Source organism: Micromesistius poutassou, assembly GCF_964030765.1.
Source record: "Micromesistius poutassou genome assembly, chromosome: 10".
In the NCBI taxonomy this organism is placed as follows: domain Eukaryota; kingdom Metazoa; phylum Chordata; class Actinopteri; order Gadiformes; family Gadidae; genus Micromesistius; species Micromesistius poutassou.
The window spans coordinates 5,247,115-5,270,200 of NC_140280.1; the positions used below are offsets into that span (position 1 = coordinate 5,247,115).

At 51.8% G+C, this 23,086-nt stretch overlaps 1 protein-coding gene across 1 annotated transcript; it reads right to left on the bottom strand.

Moving 5' to 3' along the window:
* Window positions 1-293: 293 nt before the first annotated feature.
* Window positions 294-23,086, bottom strand: slc8a4a (solute carrier family 8 member 4a; the record flags this gene model as incomplete). Its single annotated transcript, XM_084473677.1, has 9 exons — window positions 294-673; window positions 2,446-2,718; window positions 3,774-3,873; window positions 5,676-5,794; window positions 6,168-6,274; window positions 15,597-16,120; window positions 16,562-17,822; window positions 17,998-18,021; window positions 23,043-23,086. The coding sequence occupies 9 exons, from the start codon at window positions 23,084-23,086 to the stop codon at window positions 294-296; spliced, it is 2,832 nt and encodes a 943-aa protein (XP_084329803.1).

A 23,086-nucleotide genomic window follows, 5' to 3' on the forward strand; every position in this document is an offset into this window, starting at 1 on the left:
TATCATTCACTCATTCAATATTTATCTCTCTCACGCTGCCTCTCCATTTCTCTTCTTCTCCCTCTTTTACTCTCCATCTCAATATATCTCCCCCGCTTTCTACCTTCCACAGTCTCCCCCTCCCCCTCTCTCTCTCTCCCCCTCCATCTATCTCTCTCCCCCTCCCCCCTCTATCTCCCTCTCTCTGTCTCTCTCTCTCTCTCTCTCTCTCTCTCTCTCTCTCTCTCTCTCTGTCTCTCTCCCCCCCCCCTCTATCTCCATCGCTCTCTCCCTCTCCCCCCTCTCCCCCCCCCTCAGAAGCCGGGGATGTGGCAGTAGGCCTCCAGGGAGGAGAGCAGGATGTAGATGAACCAGAGGGACAGGAACAGGAAGAGGGTGAGGAGCTTGGCAGTCCGCGGCCCCCCCAGCTCCCCCCCCGACACGCCGGGCCGGCGGCGGTACAGCAGCACCATCACGCACCCCACGGCCATCACGGTGAACAGCGTGACGGAGAAGGCCAGCGAGCCGGGGTTCACCAGGAACTTCTTCCCGCGAGAGCTCCAGTAGACGGAGGCGATGGTCCAGGCCACGCCGATGCCCAGGAACACGTTGACGGCGTTGGAGCCCGTCACGTTGCCGATGGAGGCGTCGGCGTACTGGTCCTGGATGGCCGCCACCTTACTGGCGAAGGTGTCTGTCGGCGTGGAGCCAGCGATGAAGGGGAGAATGAGAAGGAGGAAATGGTTGGAGCCTCTGTTACAGTGTTACGTCTATATGATTATTTAAGATGTGATTAAGACGCACTTCGTTAATCCCAGACGGAAAATTCAGGATTAGTGTTTTCTTTTTGTTGTTAACATTTTTCAAAGCGTTTATTTATATGTCACTGTTTTCAATTGACTTCTATCTTTTCCTGAGTTTCCGTTCTGCGTTCACCACATCATGAATCATCGGTTAAAGAAGTAAGGCTCCAGCATCAGCATGTGAAGAAACCATCAGACTAAACTGTCCACTGAGCGGTGATGAGTCTCCTCTGAAACTGGGACGTTCTCTCATGTAATCAACGATCATTTCATGTTTCTAAATATTTTTTTCATTACGGTTTAGAAGAGAAACAGTAGACATGCTCTTTATTCCCCGTTGCCAGGGACAGAACGTTGTGCAGGGTGGGCGATCGCCCAGTGGTTGAAACCCAGAGCTGAATATATCCTGATGTTAAGCTGGCCTGGTCTCGCGCCGTATGACAGCCTCGGACTTACAGAGACGTGGGAGCTGGAAATAACGCAAGAAAGACATCCCAGAATAATCATGTTTCCAGTGCAGTGCTACCACCAAGACTACTTCAGCTATCACACACACACACACACACACACGCATGTGCGTGCATACACCCACACACGTACTTGCATACACACATACCAACACACAAGCACCCAGTCGCACAAACAAACACACACGAATGAATGCACACGTGCACACAAAGCCTTCTGTTGTCAACAGCATGATGACATGATACATATTTAGTAATCTGCTGAGCTTCCCACTGAGCTACTCCCCAGAAACCAGTTAGACGTTACTCCTCAGCTGGTTTTCTCCCTGTAGCCTATGAAGCTGCTTCTTTAGTCCAAGGCTTCCCCGTCCTGCACGGAGATCTGAACTCTGATCCGCAACAGATGAACCGTTAACCTGTTAGCGATTCCGATAAGAATGTAAAATCTGAGACAGGGCTGGTGGGTTCCCCCCTCTAAACAGTGCACAGACCTCTGGCTGAGGGTGGGCCATGACACAGAGCCGCTCTGACCCGGTCAGTCGATACGTTAACGTAACGAGGAGCAGGAGCAGGCTATTCTCCACCTGCAGGCACCAGGAGCACTGCGGCTCTGCGGAGAGCTGGTCGCTATAGTTACAGGTGGTAATGGAGCTCCATTCAGACTCCGCGCACGCTAAGGGAAACCGCGGCAATCTAGGAGACACTTTAATCCAACGTGATTGAGAGTAAATACTCGGACAGGTAGCGGCTATCGGAGTGGGGGCCTTTGATAACAGAATGTGGAGGGTGAGGTGTGAATTCAGGAAGAGGTGGGAGGCCGGAGTATGCTTCAGTATTTCTGCTACCTCTAGCTCACTGTGAAGATAGACACAGAACACAGCCCCAACCTGGCCCAGAGGATCAGGGGAACCTTCTCCTGATCCAGGTCTAGAGCACTAGTGATGTGACGGGTCTAGAGCACTAGTGATGTGACGGGTCTAGAGCACTAGTGATGTGACGGGTCTAGATCACTAGTGATGTGACGGGTCTCGATCACTAGTGATGTGACGGCTCTAGAGCACTAGTGATGTGACGGGTCTAGAGCACTAGTGATGTGACGGGTCTCGATCACTATTGATGTCACAGGACTACATCACTAGTGACGTCACTAGCAGACAGGTGTAGACCACATGTGACGGCGGGTGAAGCAGACCCACCTGGGACGGAGGTCCCGAGCGCCACGAACACCACGGCGGTGACGGAGTCCTTGAGGCCGACGGTGCAGCCGAAGTGCGAGGCCAGGTCTCCGGTGACGGCCGTCAGCACGCCGATCAGGGAGATGGACACGAAGAAGCAGGCCCAGCCGTTCCAGTACTCGGTGGGCGGGACGAAGGCGAACAGGACCTTCCAGAAGACGGTGAGGAAGTGCATGATGTAGTCGAAGCAGGAGGGCAGGCGCTCCTCGCCGCTGTCCTCGTCGTCGTCGTCGCCTGGGAGACAAACAAACAAACACGTAAGCAAACAGACAAACAAACAAACAAACAAACACGTAAACAGAACAGGACAGTAGAACAGGCCTCCCATCTGAGGTTAACACAGTAGAACAGGCCTCCTAGCTGAGGTTTAATTGCAAACCTAGAAAATAAAAGCCTGCGGCAGTGATAGCCCAGGAGTGGATTCCATCACAGTAAAGGCCCCTCAAGTCATTTTTATGTAAGCCTGTGTGAGCCCACACTAGTGGGCGTGTCTCTGGCTGTTTATCACCATAGTAACTGCAGGGATATAACTGTGGAGTCGAAAAGCTTTCTGTACTCCTCACAGGGCAGCACTCTACAACACTTGCTGGTGGGGTTGGTGGAGGTGGTGGTGGTGGTTGGTGGTGGTGGAGGTGGTGCTGGATGGTGCTGTGTGGAGGTGTAGGTAGAGGTGGTGGTGCTGGGTGGAGGTGCTGGTGGTGGTGGTGTGGATGGTGCTGTGTGGAGGTGTAGGTAGAGGTGGTGGTGCTGGGTGGAGGTGCTGGTGGTGGTGGTGTGGATGGTGCTGGGTGGAGGTGTAGGTAGAGGTGAGGATGGTGTTGGGTGGAGGTGGTGGTGGTGGTGGTGGTGTGGATGGTGGAGGTGGAGGTGGTGGTGTATCCTGTGGGACAGACAGGCCTCCCCTACCTCTGGTGTAATCTGAGGTGCAGGTTGGAGGTGCGGTGTATGTCTGTGTTTTTTGGTGTGTGGGAGTGTGTATGTGTGTGTGTGCATGCATGTGTCTGTATCTGTGTGTGTGTGTGTGTCAGTGGGAGTGTGTGCATCTGTGTGCGTGCATGTGTGTGTCTGTGTACGTACGGGCATGTGTGTGTCTCTGTGCACGCGTGTGTATGTGTGTGTGTGTGTGTGTGTGTGTGTGTCTCTGTGCGTGTGTATGCGTGCGTGCGAGGTGTGTGCGTGTTTGTGTGTGTGTCTCTGTGTGTTTTTGTGTGTGTGTGTGTGTGTGTGTGTGTGTGTGTGTCTCTGTGTGTTTTTGTGTGTGTGTGTGTGTTTGGTACACCGGGGCTCACCTGCACTCACGGTGACCGCACTAACGAACTGCTCCCGCCAGCTGCTGCTGCCGACCACCAGGGCCAGGTTGGTCTTCTTGATGAGCTTGTCCACCGTGTTCTGCAGCAGGGAGACAGGGGCCACAACATGACAGAGTTCAGCTGGGGCCCATAGGGGCCCCTATCTCCAGTCTTATCAGCTTGGGCCCCTACCTCCAGTCCTATCAGCTGGGGCCCCTACCTCCAGTCCTATCAGCTGGGCCCCTACCTCCAGTCCTCTATCAGCTGGGGCCCCTACCTCCAGTCCTCTATCAGCTGGGGCCCCTACCTCCAGTCCTCTATCAGCTGGGGCCCCTACCTCCAGTCCTCTATCAGCTGGGGCCCCTACCTCCAGTCCTATCAGCTGGGGCCCCTACCTCCAGTCCTATCAGCTGGGGCCCCTACCTCAAGTCCTCTATCAGCTGGGGCCCCTACCTCAAGTCCTCTATCAGCTGGGGCCCCTACCTCCAGTCCTATCAGCTGGGGCCCCTACCTCAAGTCCTCTATCAGCTGGGGCCCCTACCTCCAGTCCTATCAGCTGGGGCCCCTACCTCCAGTCCTCTATCAGCTGGGGCCCCTACCTCCAGTCCTCTATCAGCTGGGGCCCCTACCTCCAGTCCTATCAGCTGGGGCCCCTACCTCCAGTCCTATCAGCTGGGGCCCCTACCTCCAGTCCTATCAGCTGGGGCCCCTACCTCCAGTCCTATCAGCTGGGGCCCCTACCTCCAGTCCTTGTGTCTCGTTAGCTCGTTTCGCGCCGCACATACTGAGCTCTTCCTCAACAAAACATGACATTCACAAGTTGTTGTTTACTCGCATTGTGAGGGTGAAACAGCGAGCCCTCCGACCCCTGACCACTAGAGGGTGACAATCCCGCGGGACAGGAGTCAATTCACTGTTGGTAACGTGATCGGGACGGGATAGAGCACAGAAATCAACGGGAGCGGGAGATAGAAAGAGACAAAATTATATAGATTAATTAATTGTATCAATATTAAACTACACAGTGTCATTATTGAATCATAGAGACAATGGGAATATTTAGGTTAAGTTTAAGTTGACGTTTTATTTATTGATTTCCTTTTCTTTTTTTTTTTACTTTAATTTTTAATATTGATTTCCTTTTTTTAGATTGCTTCTTTATTTATTTTGCTTCATTCCCCTTTCCGTTGCGGGTTGCGCATTATTGATTAATACAGAGCACCTGTTGCTGTTTTGTTTAGTGATCGCATCATAAAGTGTTACACAGACGTTTCATAGAACAGAGCTTTAAACACAGATTCGCACATCCATATAAACAATCGCTGCACGGCTCGTCCATGGTTTGTTTTACTCACGGGTCGAAGCGAGCTGCACGCCCGTCTTCCTTTACTTTGTCATACTCGCAGAATTTCTTGACTTAAATGCTCATGCATCTAAATGTACTAGGCCTACTGCTTCTCGTTGTTAGCAAGCTGATGATGACTGATGATATACTTTTTAGAATGTCAGCTGTAGCGGAGATCAACGAGATCGCGGATGCGGTCTTGTGGATTTCTGGCGGGACAGGATCGTTTTTTAAGCCCCACCACAGGATCGGGACAGGACGGGAGAATTTTTCTGGGAGAGGGATGGGACGGGAGTCAAAAGCTACTCCCGTGTCACCCTCTACTGACCACACAGTCCAGCGGCCATGGCATTCGAAAGGTTCTAGGTTCGAAGCCCAATGTCCACAGTCTGTGTAGCCATCCCTGATCAGTGTGTCCTCACCCCGACTCGTTCAGAACCTGGATCTGAACCGGTGCCATCGCTCAGTCAAACGATGAACGCTCACTAGTGACCTGGATCTGAACTGTGCCATCGTTCAGTCTAACGATGAACGCTCACTAGTGAGCGCTCACCCACCTTGAACTCGTAGGACTCCTCGATGACCACCTCCAGCCGGACGTGCTCCCCCAGGCTGGGACAGCCCATCTTAGCCACGTCCACAAGGTCCACCATCGGCTTGTTATCATTGGAGTCCCCTGCAACCCACACATGGTACGGTCCATAATACTGTTTTAGTTTAGGATTACCAACCAACACATGGTACAGTCCACAATACTGTTGTAGTTTAGGATTACCAACCAACACATGGTACAGTCAGAATGTCTGTTCTAGTTTTTGTAGTTTAGGACCAAACTCCACGAGTAAAGTTCTCATCATCTGCATGAACACGTTGAAGAATGGGGAAGCTAATGTTTTAAGATTAGCGTTCATAAGATAATTGCATGATGCACATGCTGGCTGTGGAAAGCAGTAGTGTTAGCTGCTGCTAGCTGTGGACAGGAGTAGTGTTGGCTGTGGATGGAAGTAGCGTTAGCAGTAGCATTAGCTGCTGGTTGTTTGTCTCCTCACCGTGCTTCTGGCCCACCTCCAGCAGGATGGGCTCCTCCAGCACGATGATGAAGGTCTTGTTCTTCTCGTACTCCTCGTCATCGATGATCTTCACGTCCAGCAGCCGCCTAACAGGTGAGTGACAGGTCAGTACAGAGCCTACTGTTAATGCTATAGATTATACATGTTACTAACAGGTGAGTGATAGGTCAATACAGAGCCTACTGTTAATGCTAACAGGTGATAACACCTGTGAATGGTGAATGACAAGTCAATACAGGCCTGGACTTCATGCTATAGATGATACATGTTACTAACAGGTGAGCATCGTAAAATATAATGTGTCATGATTCTATCAGAGGGTTTCAATCATGTGAGCTGAGGATCCACGGAAGAAGCTCCAGCCTCCATTTTGGTACGTCCTGACCAAACATTCTAGAAAACCCAAGCCACCATTTTGGTAGGTCCTGACCAAACATTCTAGAAAACCCAAGCCACAATTTTGGTAACTCTTGACCAAACATTCTAGAAAACCCGAGCCACCATTTGTTCCTCTTCTGACTGAAGTGGTGGGAAAGCAGCAAGATGGCAGCTGGGAATGTGTCTTACATCATGCAAAGCCTCCTATAGAAAGCTCTCTCTAGGCTGTAACAACAAGTGTGTTCTTACTTTAACACCGTTATTCCGGGGACGAGAGACAGCCTGTTTTATGGTTTACTGTATTGAATTATGAATTGGTTTAAAAAAAATCCCCCAGCAGATGGTGTGCTTGTCCACCTGAGAACTGGACTGTTTCCAATCAGAGCATGAAGTCAAAACAAATGATTTATTATGTTCCACAAACACACTCAATGGCAGAACACTAACATTCATATTGTGTAAAACACAGCAACACAAGAAGTGTTCTCATAATAAACCTTCTGATACAACCCACCCACCATCACCCAGGGCAGAATAACCATGCCTGATTAAGATTGTTATTATGACGATTATTATGTTTCAGACAAGTGCGTATTTAGAGGGTGTTTTTCGACGACTCTCTGCAAACGGAAATGTACTGAAACAGTTTGTTATATCACTTCCCCGGTCGAAGCGTGTCATCTCTATCTCCCTCTTAACAACGTGGGCGGTGTTTCTATTTCTGTCTACTCAAATCTCTACTCATATATCTACACTCTAGTGGAATACCTACTGCTATACCTACTGGACTCAATCTCTACTCGTATATCTACTGGACTCAAATCTCTACTCATATAACTACTCTCTACTTTAATATATTCTCATATCTACCCTCTATTTGAATATATACTCATATATTTACTCTCTATTTGAATATATACTCATATATCTACTCTCTATTTGAATATATACTCATATATCTACTCTACTTGAATATCTACTCATATATCTACTCTCTACTTGAATATCATCTCCATCTCTCCTTAATCTACAGCCTGACACTGACCTCTCAAAGGCCCAGAGAACCAACCACAGGGTCACTGGTTCTGTTGGGCTCAGAGGAAACACCCTCTCTCTCGCCCCATTGGCCAACGGCTCAGAACCAATCCCGCCACAGCAGCCGACTAAACTGTGTAATTTAACGACTTGAATATATTTAAAAATGTAATCATAAATAAATCAGATGAGATGAAGTCTTATGAGCGTTCCGATAAAGGTCAACCTTTAGAGGTAATTGGTGAACAACCTTTCAGAGGTTGGAAACATTAGAAACCTGTTGGTAAACATCGGACCGCATCTTATCCAGGAGTCCACACACAGCCCCATGTTTCTACTCGTTTATTTAGTATTTATTATTAATTTATTTATTATTTATTATTCATGCCTTTTTCCAAGGATGCTGGTTCTATACCAGCTCAGTGAGTAGAGAAGAGAGAAAGAGTCTGAGACGATCTGTGTTCAACGCCGGCCCAGGGAACGTCCCAGCATGCACCTGTCCCAGCATGCACCTGGCAACCACGCTTCAGCAACTTTTATTTATTTTATCTTTTATTGCTTTTAATGTCTACAATTCATACATACTTCTTTGTGGACACGGTAGTCGTGGTAACTCTAAATAAGCCCATAGCTTCCTGTAACTCAACGTCATGTTAACAGGTCACACTGGACCCCCTGCCTGTAGGGCTCTGGTTGTGTGTCCAGTATACAGCCGCTCTAGTCCTCTGATTGGACCCCCTGCCTGTAGGGCTCTGGTTGGGTGTCCAGTATACAGCCGCTCTAGTCCTCTGATTGGACCCCCTGCCTGTAGGGCTCTGGTTGGGTGTCCAGTATACAGCCGCTCTAGTCCTCTGAACCAGGAAGAGAAGCCAAGCACATGTTGAGCGGCCTCTCCTCCCTCTCCCTCCCTGACGGTGATGAGCCCCTCTCCCCCCTGCCACTTGGTACAGCCCTGGGCCAGGGTGGGCACTCCAACTTGTGATGTCACTAAAGGGTATATTTGGAAACTAATGAACACCTGGTGGTAAAATATAGTTTATTTTACTTTCACACTTTAATTCTGAATTGTCAATAGTTTGGAACAATAAGCTAAATGCTTCTTGCTGAACAGGTATCCCTCTTAATTAACATGCTCAGACAAAGACTGACCCTAATCAATATATCATAATGGAAAGATTAAGGGTCTAATGAATCTCCTCCCTGCTAGGAGGGTCAGTTCCTCTGGCACCGAGCCACAACCAGGGCTCTGTTCCAACACCTGGATCAAGACCTGCTTTTTTTTGGCACTGAGCCAGAACCAGGGCTCCGTTCCAACACCTGGATCAAAAGCTGCTTCCTCTGCAGGCCGATAAGCTCGCTGGCCGCTGCTCGCGGTCCAGCTGTTCACAGAGTGTCCTTAGAAGCACCCTGTGCCTCCAGCTGAGCTAACATCTGGACAGCGTTTCACCTCCATCAGCTGAGTCATCGTTTGGCTCCCCCTACCCCCCCCCCCCCCCCCCTACCTCTCCCTCCCCCCCTATCACTGGGTGACATCCTCGCTGTAGGATTTGCATATCGAGGTGGTTTGTTATGACTGGGGAGCGGGGTGGGGGGGGGTTATTGGCGTGGTGTGACCCGGGGTATACTGGGCGGTTCAGGGTAGGGGACGAGCGGGCGCACTACACCCACCCAATATGAGAGAGAGAGAGAGAGAGGAGAGAGAGAGAGAGAGAGAGAGAGAGAGAGAGAGAGAGAGAGAGAGAGAGAGAGAGAGAGAGAGAGAGAGAGAGAGAGAGAGAGTGAGTGAGTGACCTGGAGTAACATGGTAATTTCCCTCTTTCCTCCGCAGTGTTGCCCAGACACTTATTGGGCTGAAACTATCCCGTTCTATAAATAGCTGCAGATCCCGCAGACGTGTGTGAAGTTAGCTTCAGTTGCTCCAGGTTAGTGTGAGGCTCGTCTTCATCAGGCTTCACCCAGGAGCCGGGATCAGAGAAGATTCCTCCTTTATCAAAGGTCTCCTCCTGCCTGCCTCCCCCCTCTCCCCCACCTTACGTAAGGCCCCTCTTTATGTGCCGAGTGCCGCTCCTACAATCACTGCCGTCGCCGCAGACCCCCGGCCAACCACAGGTTTATGCAAATCATCCCTAATCCACGTGTACTAAAAGCCTTTGGTTTATTTCTGGTTGTGTCTCTAATCTTTTTATTGCGCTGCGAAATATATAAGATGAATTTCATCTGAAATTATTCCAGGTCTGGTGAGGGTCTACTGGGGGACTACTGGTGGTCTAATGGGGTCTACTGGGGGACTACTGGTGGTCTACTGGGGGTCTAATGGGGGTCTACTGGGGTCTACTGGGGTCTACTGGTGGTCTAATGGGGTCTACTGGTGGACTACTGGGGTCTACTGGGGGTCTACTGGGGTCTACTGGGGTCTACTGGTGGTCTACTGGGGTCTACTGGGGGTCTACTGGGGTCTACTGGGGGACTATTGGTGGTCTACTGGGGTCTACTGGGGTCTACTGGTGGTCTACTGGGGTCTAATGGGGTCTACTGGTGGTCTACTGGGGTCTAATGGGGTCTACTGGGGGTCTACTGGTGGTCTAATGGGGTCTACTGGGGTCTACTGGTGGTCTACTGGGGGACTACTGGGGTCTACTGGGGGACTACTGGTGGTCTACTGGTGGTCTAATGGGGTCTACTGGTGGTCTGGTGGGGGTCTACTGGGGTGTACTGGTGTTTACTGGGGGTCTAATGGGGTCTACTGGGGGTCTGGTGGGGGTCTGAGGGTCTACTGGGGGTCTGGTGGGGATCTGATGAGGGTCTACTGGGGGTCTGGTGGGGGTCTACTGAGGGTCTGGTGGGGGTCTGAGGGTCTACTGGGGGTCTGGTGGGGGTCTGAGGGGTCTGGTGGGGGTCTGATGGGGGTCTGATGGGGGTCTGATGGGGGTCTACTGGAGAGCTGATGAGGGGCTGCTGATCCAGGAGACCTCAGCCTGCTGACAGGAGTCTCACACAACGGTTAGCCTGAGAGGTTTAGGGAGGTGCAGACTCAAAGGAGCAGAGAACACAGCCTGCACACACACACACACACACACACACACAGCGTTGACAACACATACACACACACACACACACACACACACACACAACGTGCATACTCAGATATACGCAACCACACCCACACAAACTGATACATGCATGCATAAACACATACCTACTTGCACACACACAGAAACACACACGCACGCACACACACACACACACACAAAAACATAATCACAGACACACACTTACACACATACACACACACACACACACACACACACACACGGACATAATCACAGATACACACATATACACAAGGACATATGCACACTCACAGAGTTGTGTACACACACACACACACACACACACACACACACACCACACACACACACACACACACCTCACACCCGGCCATACGCTTGGGGTGGGTTGTGTCGTTTTGTGAACGAGGCTGAAGATCCTAATGAGGAAGAAGCTGCTCTTGTGTTCACAAGCCTCCTCATGCCTGCTCAGCACCCAACACACACACACCGAGCACAGCCTGGAGTCACACACACGCATGCAGAACACACGCACACATGCATGCAGAACACACACACACACACACACACACACACACACATGTATCCCCGTAACACAATCATGCATGCTGCCTGAAAACACTGAGAATTTTTTATGGAAAAGGAATTCATACAATTCATACATTCATACATTCAATGAATGAAACAAAAATAATGAGTTTGATCTGCATATTCTCTCCCCCCTGCCCCCCTCCTGTTCAGACAGATTCCCTTTTCCTCACACAAATTGCTTGTGTGATTTGGCCTGGTTGGGGCCAATCTCACAACTGTTGACCTGATATTGGGTGGGTTTAACACGATGACTGTACGGAGGAGTACTGTACAGAGGACTGTACAGCAGAGTACTGTACACGGTGAAAGCCTTATCATGAAAAACAAAGATGGCGGCTGCTGATGTGTCACACAATGTGTTGCTCTGATTGGCTGTAGGTCTGTCCAATGGCATCCAGAGGCACTTTAATGGACCCCCGTTGATAACGGCCTTAGCGATCGGACATCGGAGATCGGAACGGTCCTGGACTCAAACATCGGGCGATGTCAGGCTAACGTCTACATGAACCATGTTTGATTCACCTGGAGATAATCCCAATGATCTGTTGGTGTTCTGACTGTCGGTTAAGTCAGTCCAGTTCATTCTAGTTCATTCTGGTTTGGCAATCAGCACACAGCTGGTCCTCGGTTACCAACGCGTTGAAACTGTGATCACATCACAGGAATCAGTTTTGCGCAGCGCTGAGCTCAAACTTGATAAACTGCAGGTCCCTCATCAACACCACCCACCTGCTCCTCCTCCGTCTCCTCCGTCCAATCCCCCCAGGCCGGCCCAGACGGGCGGTGCTGAACACCACCCTATCAGATGATGCTTCTCCGCCCCCACGGCTACAGAGTGTGATTCACAACGCGAGGAACAGCCGGCGAGGGCCGAGACGGTGGAGATACACCGTCAGACCGGTGGAGATACACCGTCAGACCGGTGGAGATACACCGTCAGACCGGTGGAGGTACACCATCAGACCGGTGGAGGTACACCGTCAGACCGGTGGAGGTACACCGTCAGACCGGTGGAGCTACACCGTCAGACCGGTGGAGATACACCGTCAGACCGGTGGAGATACACCGTCAGACCGGTGGAGGTACACCGTCAGACCAGTGGAGCTACACCGTCAGACCGGCATCGATCAAAAGATACGCCTCCCCTTCTGTTCCTGCTAGCAGGAACCAGGAGGGACGGGTCTGACCCAACGCCCTCTGGAGGGTCACAGAGCGGGGTCTGACCCAACGCCCTCTGGAGGGTCACAGAGCGGGGTCTGACCCAACGCCCTCTGGAGGGTCACAGAGCGGGGTCTGACCCAACGCCCTCTGGAGGGTCGCAGAGCGGGGTCTGACCCAACGCCCTCTGGAGCGGGGTCTGACCCAACGCCCTCTGGAGGGTCGCAGAGCGGGGTCTGACCCAACGCCCTCTGGAGCGGGGTCTGACCCAACGCCCTCTGGAGGGTCGCAGAGCGGGGTCTGACCCAACGATGATGTCTTGTCTAGGCTGAGCGATCGCTCCGCGTGAATCTCCGCCTGCCTCCTCCCAGCTCCTCACTGCTCCTCACTTCTCCTCACTTCTCCTCCCAGCTCCTTACTTCTCCTCACTTCTCCTCACTTCTCCTCACTGCTCCTCACTGCTCCTCACAGCCATTTGTTCAATAAAGAGGAGAGTCCACCGCTGCTTTGTGATCGGAGACAGACGGACACACGGAGAAGCCCCCCTCCCTCTGGGGGTTCCACTGTGAGGAGGATGAGGAGGATGAGGGGGAGGAGGAGGAGCAGGACCTCCTGTTGGCCTCCCTCCCTCTGGGGGTTCCACTGTGAGGAGGAGGAGGGGCAGAAGGAGGAGGAGGAGGACGACGACGACAACAAGGGGCAGGAGGCGGAGGAGGAGGGGGGCTTGGAGCGGGGTGGAAAGTTGTGTTCCCTGGTTGTTTTGAGAAACGATGAGGCTGAGACTGGAGCTGCCAGCTCGTATCAGGAGCCGGGAACTCTCTCAGGGACATCAGACTTGTTTTTTTTTTTTTATCAGCGTGTGAAATGAAACACTTCTTATCCTTGTTCAAAGAAAACCCCTCTGAGGGAGAACACATACAGCTGCACCTCTCGCTATCCACAAGGGCCGCTGACCTCTCCTCTGAACCTCCGCTGAAGCCATGAGGAGAACGAGCGGGCGGACAGCGTTCCCCCGTTTACATCGCCGCTCCCCAACGAACACAGAGAAGAGCAGAAATACTTTGCTGTCCTTTTTTTCTGCCTTTTCTTTTGCCACAATGTATTCACCTGCCGATCCGCCCCCTCTCTCGACCCAGATAACACGCCCACACGGCCCTCTCACCCATTGAGTCATCACTGGCACATACAGTACCGCCGTGGTGCTGATGGAGACACACACACACACACACACACACACACACACACACACACATACCTGATGGAAACATGGTAGAGCGATACAGAGCCATGGTGGAGACACAATCACACACACATAGCGCCTGAGACTGTCAGCCTGACGCAGACACACAGCGCGGAGACGTGCTTTGGTTCCTTATGGTTCCTTATGGTTCCTTACACCCGGTTCTAATTATGTGGCACCGTGCTTTGCCCCTTATTGTGTTTTAAAAGGTTTTAAAAATCCATGTTGATTTGTAATATGGCGTCTGTGTGTGTGTGTGTGTGTGTGTGGATAGACGTAGTTCTGTCTTTGTGGCCGTCAGTAGTTCCTGTCATGTGACGTCCACATCTCATCCATGTTTTATTTCAAAGCGTCTTATCGTATCGGCAAAAAACGACTCCTAAGGTCTGAGTGGGTAGGTGTTTGTTTGTGTGTGTCTTGTGTGTGTGTGTGTGTGTGGGGGTGTGTGGGTGTGTGGGTGAGGACACTCGATCACACAACACGCAACATTCCTTGTGTCTTTCGGTGTGAAGCACACGTTGACAACGGATCCTAATTCGCGAGCCGTTACGAGCGTGTGCTGCGCTAATTATTCAGCTAATCTTTCCACTCGGCTGTTCCTGAATCCTCTGTATGAAAATAATGAAAATAGCGCATTATGCAGCGGCAGTTAGCTGCCGTTATCTCCTGCAAGGGCTTCTATCTGGCAGCGATTATCTCTGCCAGGCCTGATACTCTTCATCATAATAGCTGCCCCCTCCCGCCCTCTCCCTCTGCGGTGGTGGAACTGTTTTAATGGCGGCGGTGATGAGGCGCCGGGTGTGAGGAGGCCTGGAGGACGCGCTGGTGGGGCGCCAGCGTCTCTGCCCTCGGCGTAGCGCTGCTCCTCACACTCTGTACACCGCTACGTGGGCCCGCCTGGGTTTTCCTCGCACACCATCATAAGGTGAGATACGTCTAAACACGCGCCATTCAAACGCTTCTGAAAGAGTTCCTGGACAAGCAAACACCAAGATGTTAACTGCCATTGAATCATGGATATTAGAAATATGAAATAAAACCTCACTTTAAGAACTTTGACAACTTTGGATTTTTAGAAACAACATACCAGAAATAATATCAAATAAATCACTTGCCCTGAGTGAAATGTAGTGAATGTTTTGAGAATATCGAGATGGAATCCAATGGAACATTCCCCTGTATTCCGCCCTCTCTGTGTGTTTGAGGACCTTCACCACCAGTCTGCGTATCAGTATAATCTCACAGTGTCCTGATCCTTCTCACTAATGATGAAAGAACAGCGTGGTTCTGTCTTAACAGGGATTGAGTAATTCAGCGTGCAATTAATTAAGCTATTTACCAAGACTCAAATGATGAGGTGACATATTAAACTGTGAACATGTGCTGGGGTGCCACTAGACATCAGGTTCACTTACGGCAGATTCAATGTCTTTTCCATATTCATGTTCAACACCAAATAATTCCTTGGCCAATTGGCCCATTATTTAAATTCCTCATTATTTCATGTTAAAGACGCAGCAATACGATGGCAGTGTCTTTTATTCCTGTTTATTCCGAACTTTATACAACTTTATTCAACCCTGCAGTACGAGATAGAGGAGGAGGAGCAGAGAAAGAGGAGGAGGAGCAGAGATAGAGGGGGTAGTACTATAGTACTGTAGTACTAGAGATAGAACCAGAGGTAGAGGAGGTAGTACTATAGTACTGTAGCACTAGAGATAGAACCAGAGGTAGAGGAGGTAGTACTAGAGATAGAACCAGAGGTAGAGGAGGTAGTACTATAGTAATGTAGTACTAGAGATAGAACCAGAGATAGAGGAGGTAGTACTATAGTACTGTAGTACTAGAGATAGAACCAGAGGTAGAGGAGGGAGTACTAGAGATAGAACCAGAGGTAGAGGAGGAGTCAGTAAGACCAAAGCGTGTTTCCGCACTCACATGGTCTCGTCGTTCTGGAACTCCAGCTTGCCGGCCACCTCCTCGTAGTCCTCGCCGGCCTTGGCGGTGCCCTCCATGGTGTGGTAGGGGATGGCCACCTTCCCCCTGGCGCCCGACGTGCGGTGCACCTTGATCTGCATGCTGCCCACGCTCTCGCTCACCCGCATGGCGTTGCTCTCGAAGGTGAAGATGCCGGCGTGGTCGTCGTCGTAGATGGTGACGGTGGCGGAGTGGGCGGTGCCCAGCGCCGCCTTGGGCTGGACGTAGGACGACAGGCCGCCGCCCACGGGGCCGCTGCCCAGGGTGATGGCGCCGGGCTCCAGGGTGGCCACCTCGGCGCGGTGCGCCACGCGGGGGTTGCTGAGGTGCACGTAGAAGTGCTCGTCCTCCTCGAAGATGTCGTCGTCGATGACGCCCACGGTGAACTCCTTCACCGCCTCGCCCGGCTTGAACACCAGGGTGCCCTCCGCGAACTCGTAGTCGGAGCCGGCGTTGGCCGTGCCGTCCTCGGTGCGGTAGTCCACCTGGGCGCCGACGGAGGGGAGGAGCCAGGAGGGGGGGGGGGGGGGGGGGTGTGGTTAGTAGTTGTTCAGGTGTGTATAGAGTTCACCTGGACTCTGCATAGCCTCCCGAAATGTAAATGTGAGTGTAAATGTAAAAGGATAGTCAGGTTGCGGGTGGATGAGGTGTTCCTAGTCTCCCAAGACGGAAGGTTCTGAGTTCGTACCCCAATGCCTACCGGCAGACATTGGGGATCCCCTAGCAGAAGACACCTCGCCCCTACCAGCTCTTTAGTGGCATTCTCTCCGTTCACTGGATAAATGTTTCTCATTGGATAAAAGCATCTGCTAAATCACAGAACAGTGGAGGAAAACGTCACCCACAACAATACGACATCAATCCGCTTGAATCCCATGACAGCAGTAAACATCAGACAGCGCTTGAACCGGAACGTTCCTTCCTACCTTGACGGTGCAGCCGGTGTCCCCGCCGTGGCGTCCCACGGAGAGCTTCAGGGAGCCACAGTTCTCGAAGCACTGGTAGTGGGACGGCTCGAACTGCAGGTAGACGGTGTGGGGGTCCTCCTCCTGCCCGCTGGCCTCGTGGCAGCTCACCACCTTGCGGGCCTGGTCGGCCGCGTGCTTCTTCAGGATGTTCCCCGCCCCGATCATCATGCGCGTGGCCTGGATGCGGTAGAAGGCGCGGCTCTTCTGCTGCTGCACCAGCACCTGGTAGTTGGCCATCTCGATCAGCTGCTCCATGTCCTTCTCCGGGTGCCTCTGCTTCAGGTCCTTCAGCGTGCGGGCCATCTCCCGCCTGGCCTCCTCCTCCTGGTCCTGGCCCGGGTCCGAGCCTCCTCCGCCCTCCTCCACCCCCTCCAGCATCCCGTCCAGGACGTCCTTGGGGTCGGAGTAGCAGTTGGCTCCGCGGCCGCCGTCCATCTCCAGGTCCATCTTGGTGAACACGCCGTCCCCCTCCGTCCCGATGATGATGCCGCGCTTCTTGTCGGCGCGGTAACGCTTGTTGACGTACTTGTAAAAGAAGAGGCGGCGGTCGGCGATCCAGGCCTGGAGCACGCACAGCGGGAAGAAGAGGAAGGTGAGCACGGCCTCCCAGACCTCCACCTCCCCGGGGGAGATGACGGCCAGGATGAGGTACAGCCAGATGTAGGCGAAGATGCTCCAGGTGGCCGTGACGAAGAACACCCGCAGGTGCTTGATCTTGCGCGTCTCATTCTCGGGCACCACGTACACGCACAGCGCGATGATGATGAACATGTTGAAGGCGGCGCTGCCCACGATGGTGCTGGGCCCCAGCGAGCCGCCCTGGAACTGGTGGCCCACCACCTCGATGACGGACAGCAGGATCTCCGGCGCCGAGGAGCCCAGCGCCATCAGGGTGAGGTTGGACACGGTCTCGTTCCACACGCGCACCGTGGTGGTGGTGGTCTCGCCGTTGGGCTTGGTGACGGTGACCTCGCGCTCCTGCGAGGTGATGACCTCGATGGAGGACATGAAGCGGTCGGCGATGATGGACATGCCCAGGAACATGTAGATGAGGGCGGCGAAGTAGACGATGGCGCGCGCCACCTTGTCCCCCACCGAGGGGTTGAGCGGGTTCCAGGTGGGCAGCACCACCCCCTCGGAGCAGCTTTCCTCCTCGGAGCAGTTGGCCGGGGGGCTGGCGGTGGGGAAGGCGTCGCTGGAAGAGGAGGAGGAGGAGCTGCTGGAGGAGGAGGAGGAGGCGGGGCTGAGGCCTGCGAGGAGGAGGAGCAGGAGGGGGAGGAGGAGGAGGCAGGAGAAGGAGCAGCGTGGTTGGGGTGGTGTCGGGGAACGTCTGTGGAGGAACATGATGGAGGTCTGTCTGGAGGGTGGGTTCCTCTGAGCTGGTGGTTCCTCACCAGCAGATGTTCCTCTGGAAGCTTCTGGAACAGAAGAAGGATTGGGCGGTTTGGTACGGTTGAGTGTGCAGAGCAAAGAAATCTATTTATGAAAGCAATCAGAATGTATGAGCAAGGCAGAGGTATAAATAAAAATAAGTAACACACAACACTCCCATGCACATGCTTTACACACACACACACACACACACACACACTGCAGCACACACATAAACTAACACACACACACTGCAGCACACACGCACATACACACACACACACACACACACACACACACACACACACACACACACATCCACACATCATCGTAAGCTTTGTGACTTTGTTTGAAGTATAGGATTTTTGGTCGACTCAATATGATTTGATTATGTTCTGTGTGAGGATAGAATATAAAAGAACGATGATGTATGGGTTTCTATGTAGAAACCTCACAGGAAGAGCCCACCACACTATGTTAGTTTGTTCAATAGATGCCAGTAGTGGTTGACTTGACGCCACACGGCCAGCCTCCATCAGCAGCACCGCCATGCAGAATGCAGTGCTCAAATTCAGCCTTCAACTTGTAGGTCTTGTCGATTAACTTAATCAGGCGCTGTTGTCCTATATGTATGCACATACGCACGGTTATTTTTTACATGTCTGGAACGTCTGAAACGATTACAGCGGGGTTTTTTGAACAAGCAGCCGTCAATCTCAGAAACAACGCACCAATTTAAACCAGAAAAACGTTTCCATCGAGGAGCACAGCGAGAACTAAGTGGGACTGCACCTCCCGCGGTGAGCATGAGTCCAGACCGTACTCACCCACAGGTGGAGGCTCGGTGTTGAACAGTCCCTGGCAGCACACAGGTGGAGGCTCGGTGGGTGGTGTTCCTACCAGTGGCCGGGCTGGTGCAGGGCTGCTGGCTGGGTGCGCTGCTGTCTTGGGGAGGGAGGTGAGGCGGAGCTGTCCATGGTGCTTCTAAGCGAATAAAAGGTCGGACAGATTGTTAGGACCTATAAGTTGTTGCTTCTTCTTTTACAAAGGAACGACTTTCACAGCCTGCGTTGGACTCGGCGACGTGCGATTGTTGATGCGTAAATAATCAATTAAATGATTAACTTCGTCGCTCATCCGCATTCTACCGAACGACCGTTTACCGCCGCTGCTCCGATCCGTCAGAGCACGTCTCCAGCCTCCCGTCTTCTGCAGGAGAACGCTGAGACGAGCAGGGCTCACATGAGTGTAGGCGTGAAGAGACGGCAACACACACAAAATATGTGTGTGCGTGTGGTGTGAGTGCGTGCGTGTGCGTGCGTGCGTGCGTGCGTGTGTGTGTTATGAGAGAGAGAGAGAGAGAGAGAGAGAGAGAGAGAGAGAGAGAGAGAGAGAGAGAGAGAGAGACACCGTAGGAACCAGATGAATCTGAGGGGCTGGTGAGGGGGAGCGGGGAGCGTTATGTAAATGGTGAGGATTGTGTTCCTCCGGCGACGGGCAGCACCGGAGCGCTGCGCGGGGGGAGCCCGGGAGAGGAGCACTGCAGAGCGGGGAGGAGGAGGAGGAGGAGGAGGAGGAGGCCGGCCGTCCTGGTGCCAGGGCGACTGACTGCGCATGAAAGGTCCCAGACAAATGGAGACCCCCCCCCACCCCCTCATTACCGAATAGTTGTGTCTTTGTTTGCCCATGCGGTCCTGGGGGCGGGGTAGAATCGGGCAATTATATTCAAGTTACACACGTGTCTTTTTTAAATACACGGCCAATTTGATTTTGCGCCATCTGATCGATTGTATCGGGATATCAGGCCTACTTTAGGGATAATGTTGTACAGCTATATATGTATATATGCTATACTACACCTGGAAAGACTTAAGGTTTCTAAAGCTACGATCAACGCATTATTAAGCTGCTCAAGGCATTCCCATCACGTTCGCGCACACACACGCACACGCACACACAAACTCACACATGTCACACACACACACACACACACACACACACACACACACACACACACACACACACACACACACACACACACACACACACACACACACACCATTGCAATGTGGGATACAATGGATGAAAGATCCTTTGAAGTAGGTGGACATGATTTCTGGGGGGGGGGGGGTTCTAACAGTTGACAACCTCAGCTGTTACTGACCAGCTGGTGGATGCTGTCCAGGTGTTTGAGGCGGTGGTGCTGTCCAGGTGTTTGAGGCGGTGGTGCTGTCCAGGTGTTTGAGGCGGTGGTGCTGTCCAGGTGTTTGAGGCAGTGGTGCTGTCCAGGTGTTTGAGGCAGTGGTGCTGTCCAGGTGTTTGAGGCAGTGGTGCTGTCCAGGTGTTTGAGGCGGTGGTGCTGTCCAGGTGTTTGAGGCAGTGGTGCTGTCCAGGTGTTTGAGGCAGTGGTGCTGTCCAGGTGTTTGAGGCGGTGGTGCTGTCCAGGTGTTTGAGACAGTGGTGCTCTTCCAGGTGTTTGAGGCAGCAGCCCCCCAGCATGGTGGGGGACTCCGCCGGTCGACTCAAGGCGTTTCTGCTCAGCGACTAAGTGTTCTTTGGTTCCCCTGCTTGTGGCCTCAAACCAAGCAGCAGTGCTGTGTTTCGGAGACACATGAGTCGTAGGATGGCGTGAAAGAGTTTCTGTGTTTATTCACACAGAGAACGTCTGCTGACGCTGTCAACCATCACGGATTCCAATTCAATATTTGGCGCTGCTGTAAGGATCACAAGCAGCCAAGTTTCTAGAAAACAAGTAGCTATGGGAACAAGAAACAAAGGCTTTGGTGTTGCTTATTGTCTCCAGCAGCCAGGTGCATGACGGCTGAAGCTACAGCACAGAGCCTCAGGAGCACACGTCTGGGAGGGCTTTTGAATCCATATCAAACAGTACATAGTGTGGAACAGGGTGGTCTGGTACTGGTACTTTAGTGTATGGAACAGGGTGGTCTGGTACTGGTACTTTAATGTATGGAACAGGGTGGTCTGGTACTGGTACTATAGTGTATGGAACAGGGTGGTCTGGTCAGGTACTTTAGTGTATGGACCAGGGTGGTCTGGTCAGGTACTTTAGTGTATGGAACAGGGTGGTCTGGTCAGGTACTTTAGTGTATGGAACAGGGTGGTCAGGACCTAGTTTCCATCCCAGTGTCTGCCGTCGACCTGCTGGTTCTGAGCCAGAACTCTGAACCCTCTGTTCTGAGTCCGCCGGAGCAGATCTGGTGGTCTTGGGCCTCGGCCTTGTGGGTAATGTAGTTTTATCATTCCTACTTTGGTGTCTTATGAGTGATAGCAGGGTGGGCCCATGGGGTCCGGATCTCCTCACCTCTGAGGTTACTTTGGATTTAATGGTATTGAGCATGTGAAGAACTAAAAGTTTAATGCAGAGGAATACAATTGCAGTAAGGATTCAAACCCACACCTTGGTGGAGACTGGGAGAACACAGCAGTGAGGACGACCTGCATTTCATAATAAGGATAATGAATAATAATAAAGATGCTTTATCAATTTACCCTTAGAACCAGCTGTCCTATAACTACTTTACCCTTAGAACCAGCTGTCCTAAAACCACTTTACCCTTAGAACCAGCTGTAGAGCTGCTTTACCCTTAGAACCAGCTGTCCTAGAACCACTTTACCCTTAGAACCAGCTGTCCTCTACATAAGGTGGTGAATACATTAAATATATTCACTCACTCACACAGTTGCCAGTGAGCTGGCTGGAGGATGGACCCCGCTGGGTCAGAGTATATAAATATGCAGAACCTGATTCCCGATGCATGTTCTACATGAACCAACAACAGGACTATTTGAAATAGGTGAAGGTGAAGATTTAGACTCATATGTACACTACTACTGTATACTACTACTATATACTACTAATGTATCCTGTACTAATACTAGAAGGGATGTTCATTCCTATTTAAATATGTAAAGGATTATATATATCTTATAGATATCTTAAATACTGCTGGTAATTTTTATTTTATTTTTTAATTATGAAGTAGTGAAATTTAAAATATGTATGGAAAGACTTAAGAAGATCCATACTTAGAGTACGATACACCAACGAGTGTTCGGGATATGAATTATGAACCAGTAATATTTTAAATATGTATGGACTCGGGGGGATTTTAACCCTTCCCCTTCAGACCCTCACGTTGAGGAGACTGGACCAAAGAGGCTCAACGCTGGTGTCCCCCCCCCCCTCCCTAATCCCCCGTTCCCCCATCCGGACGTGGGCTCTGGACGGGCCCGGGAGCAGCTGGACCGGCCCGGGAACAGCTGGACCGGCCCGGGCACAGCTGGACCGGCCCGGGAACAGCTGGACAAACTGGAAACCGCTAGGAGGAGAGAGAGAGGGGTAGGGCTCTGAACAGCTGGAGGAGAGCGAGAGGGGTAGGGTTCTGAACAGCTGGAGGAGAGAGAGAGGGGTAGGGCTCTGAACAGCTGGAGGAGAGAGAGAGGGGTAGGGCTCTGAACAGCTGGAGGAGAGAGAGAGGGGTAGGGCTCTGAACAGTTGGAGGAGAGAGAGAGGGGTAGGGCTCTGAACAGCTGGAGGAGAGAGAGAGGGGTAGGGCTCTGAACAGCTGGAGGAGAGAGAGAGGGTTAGGGCTCTGAACAGCTGGAAGACTTTCCTCACCAACATGGCAACGCCGGGACATTTTTATCCCGACATTACGCAAGGATGTTCATGACTAATGGGCTGTGTTGCTCTTTTTGAGCATCTGCAGGGGTTACAGAACGCAGGGTTGGCATGGCGATGGACATCCCATAATGCTGGGCTCTAATGGAATAGAGTGACTAATGTACATTAACTCAAGCCAGGGTGTTCAGTGACATGTGGTGTGAGGTGGAGTGAATTACACATCAAAAAGAATCCGGTCGCATCATGGGTGATGTTAGGGTTCCATACGTTATACCTGGGCTTCAAACCCTCAGTCCCACTAGAACGTACTGATTCAATACACAGAATGGTTTAACGTTCTCTCCAGCTGTTAGATGTTGTTACATGTTCTCTGTCATGTTAGCCCAGCCCTACATGGTCTCTGTCATGTTAACCCAGCCCTACATGTTCTCTGTCATGTTAACCCAGCCCTCGATGGTCTCTGTCAT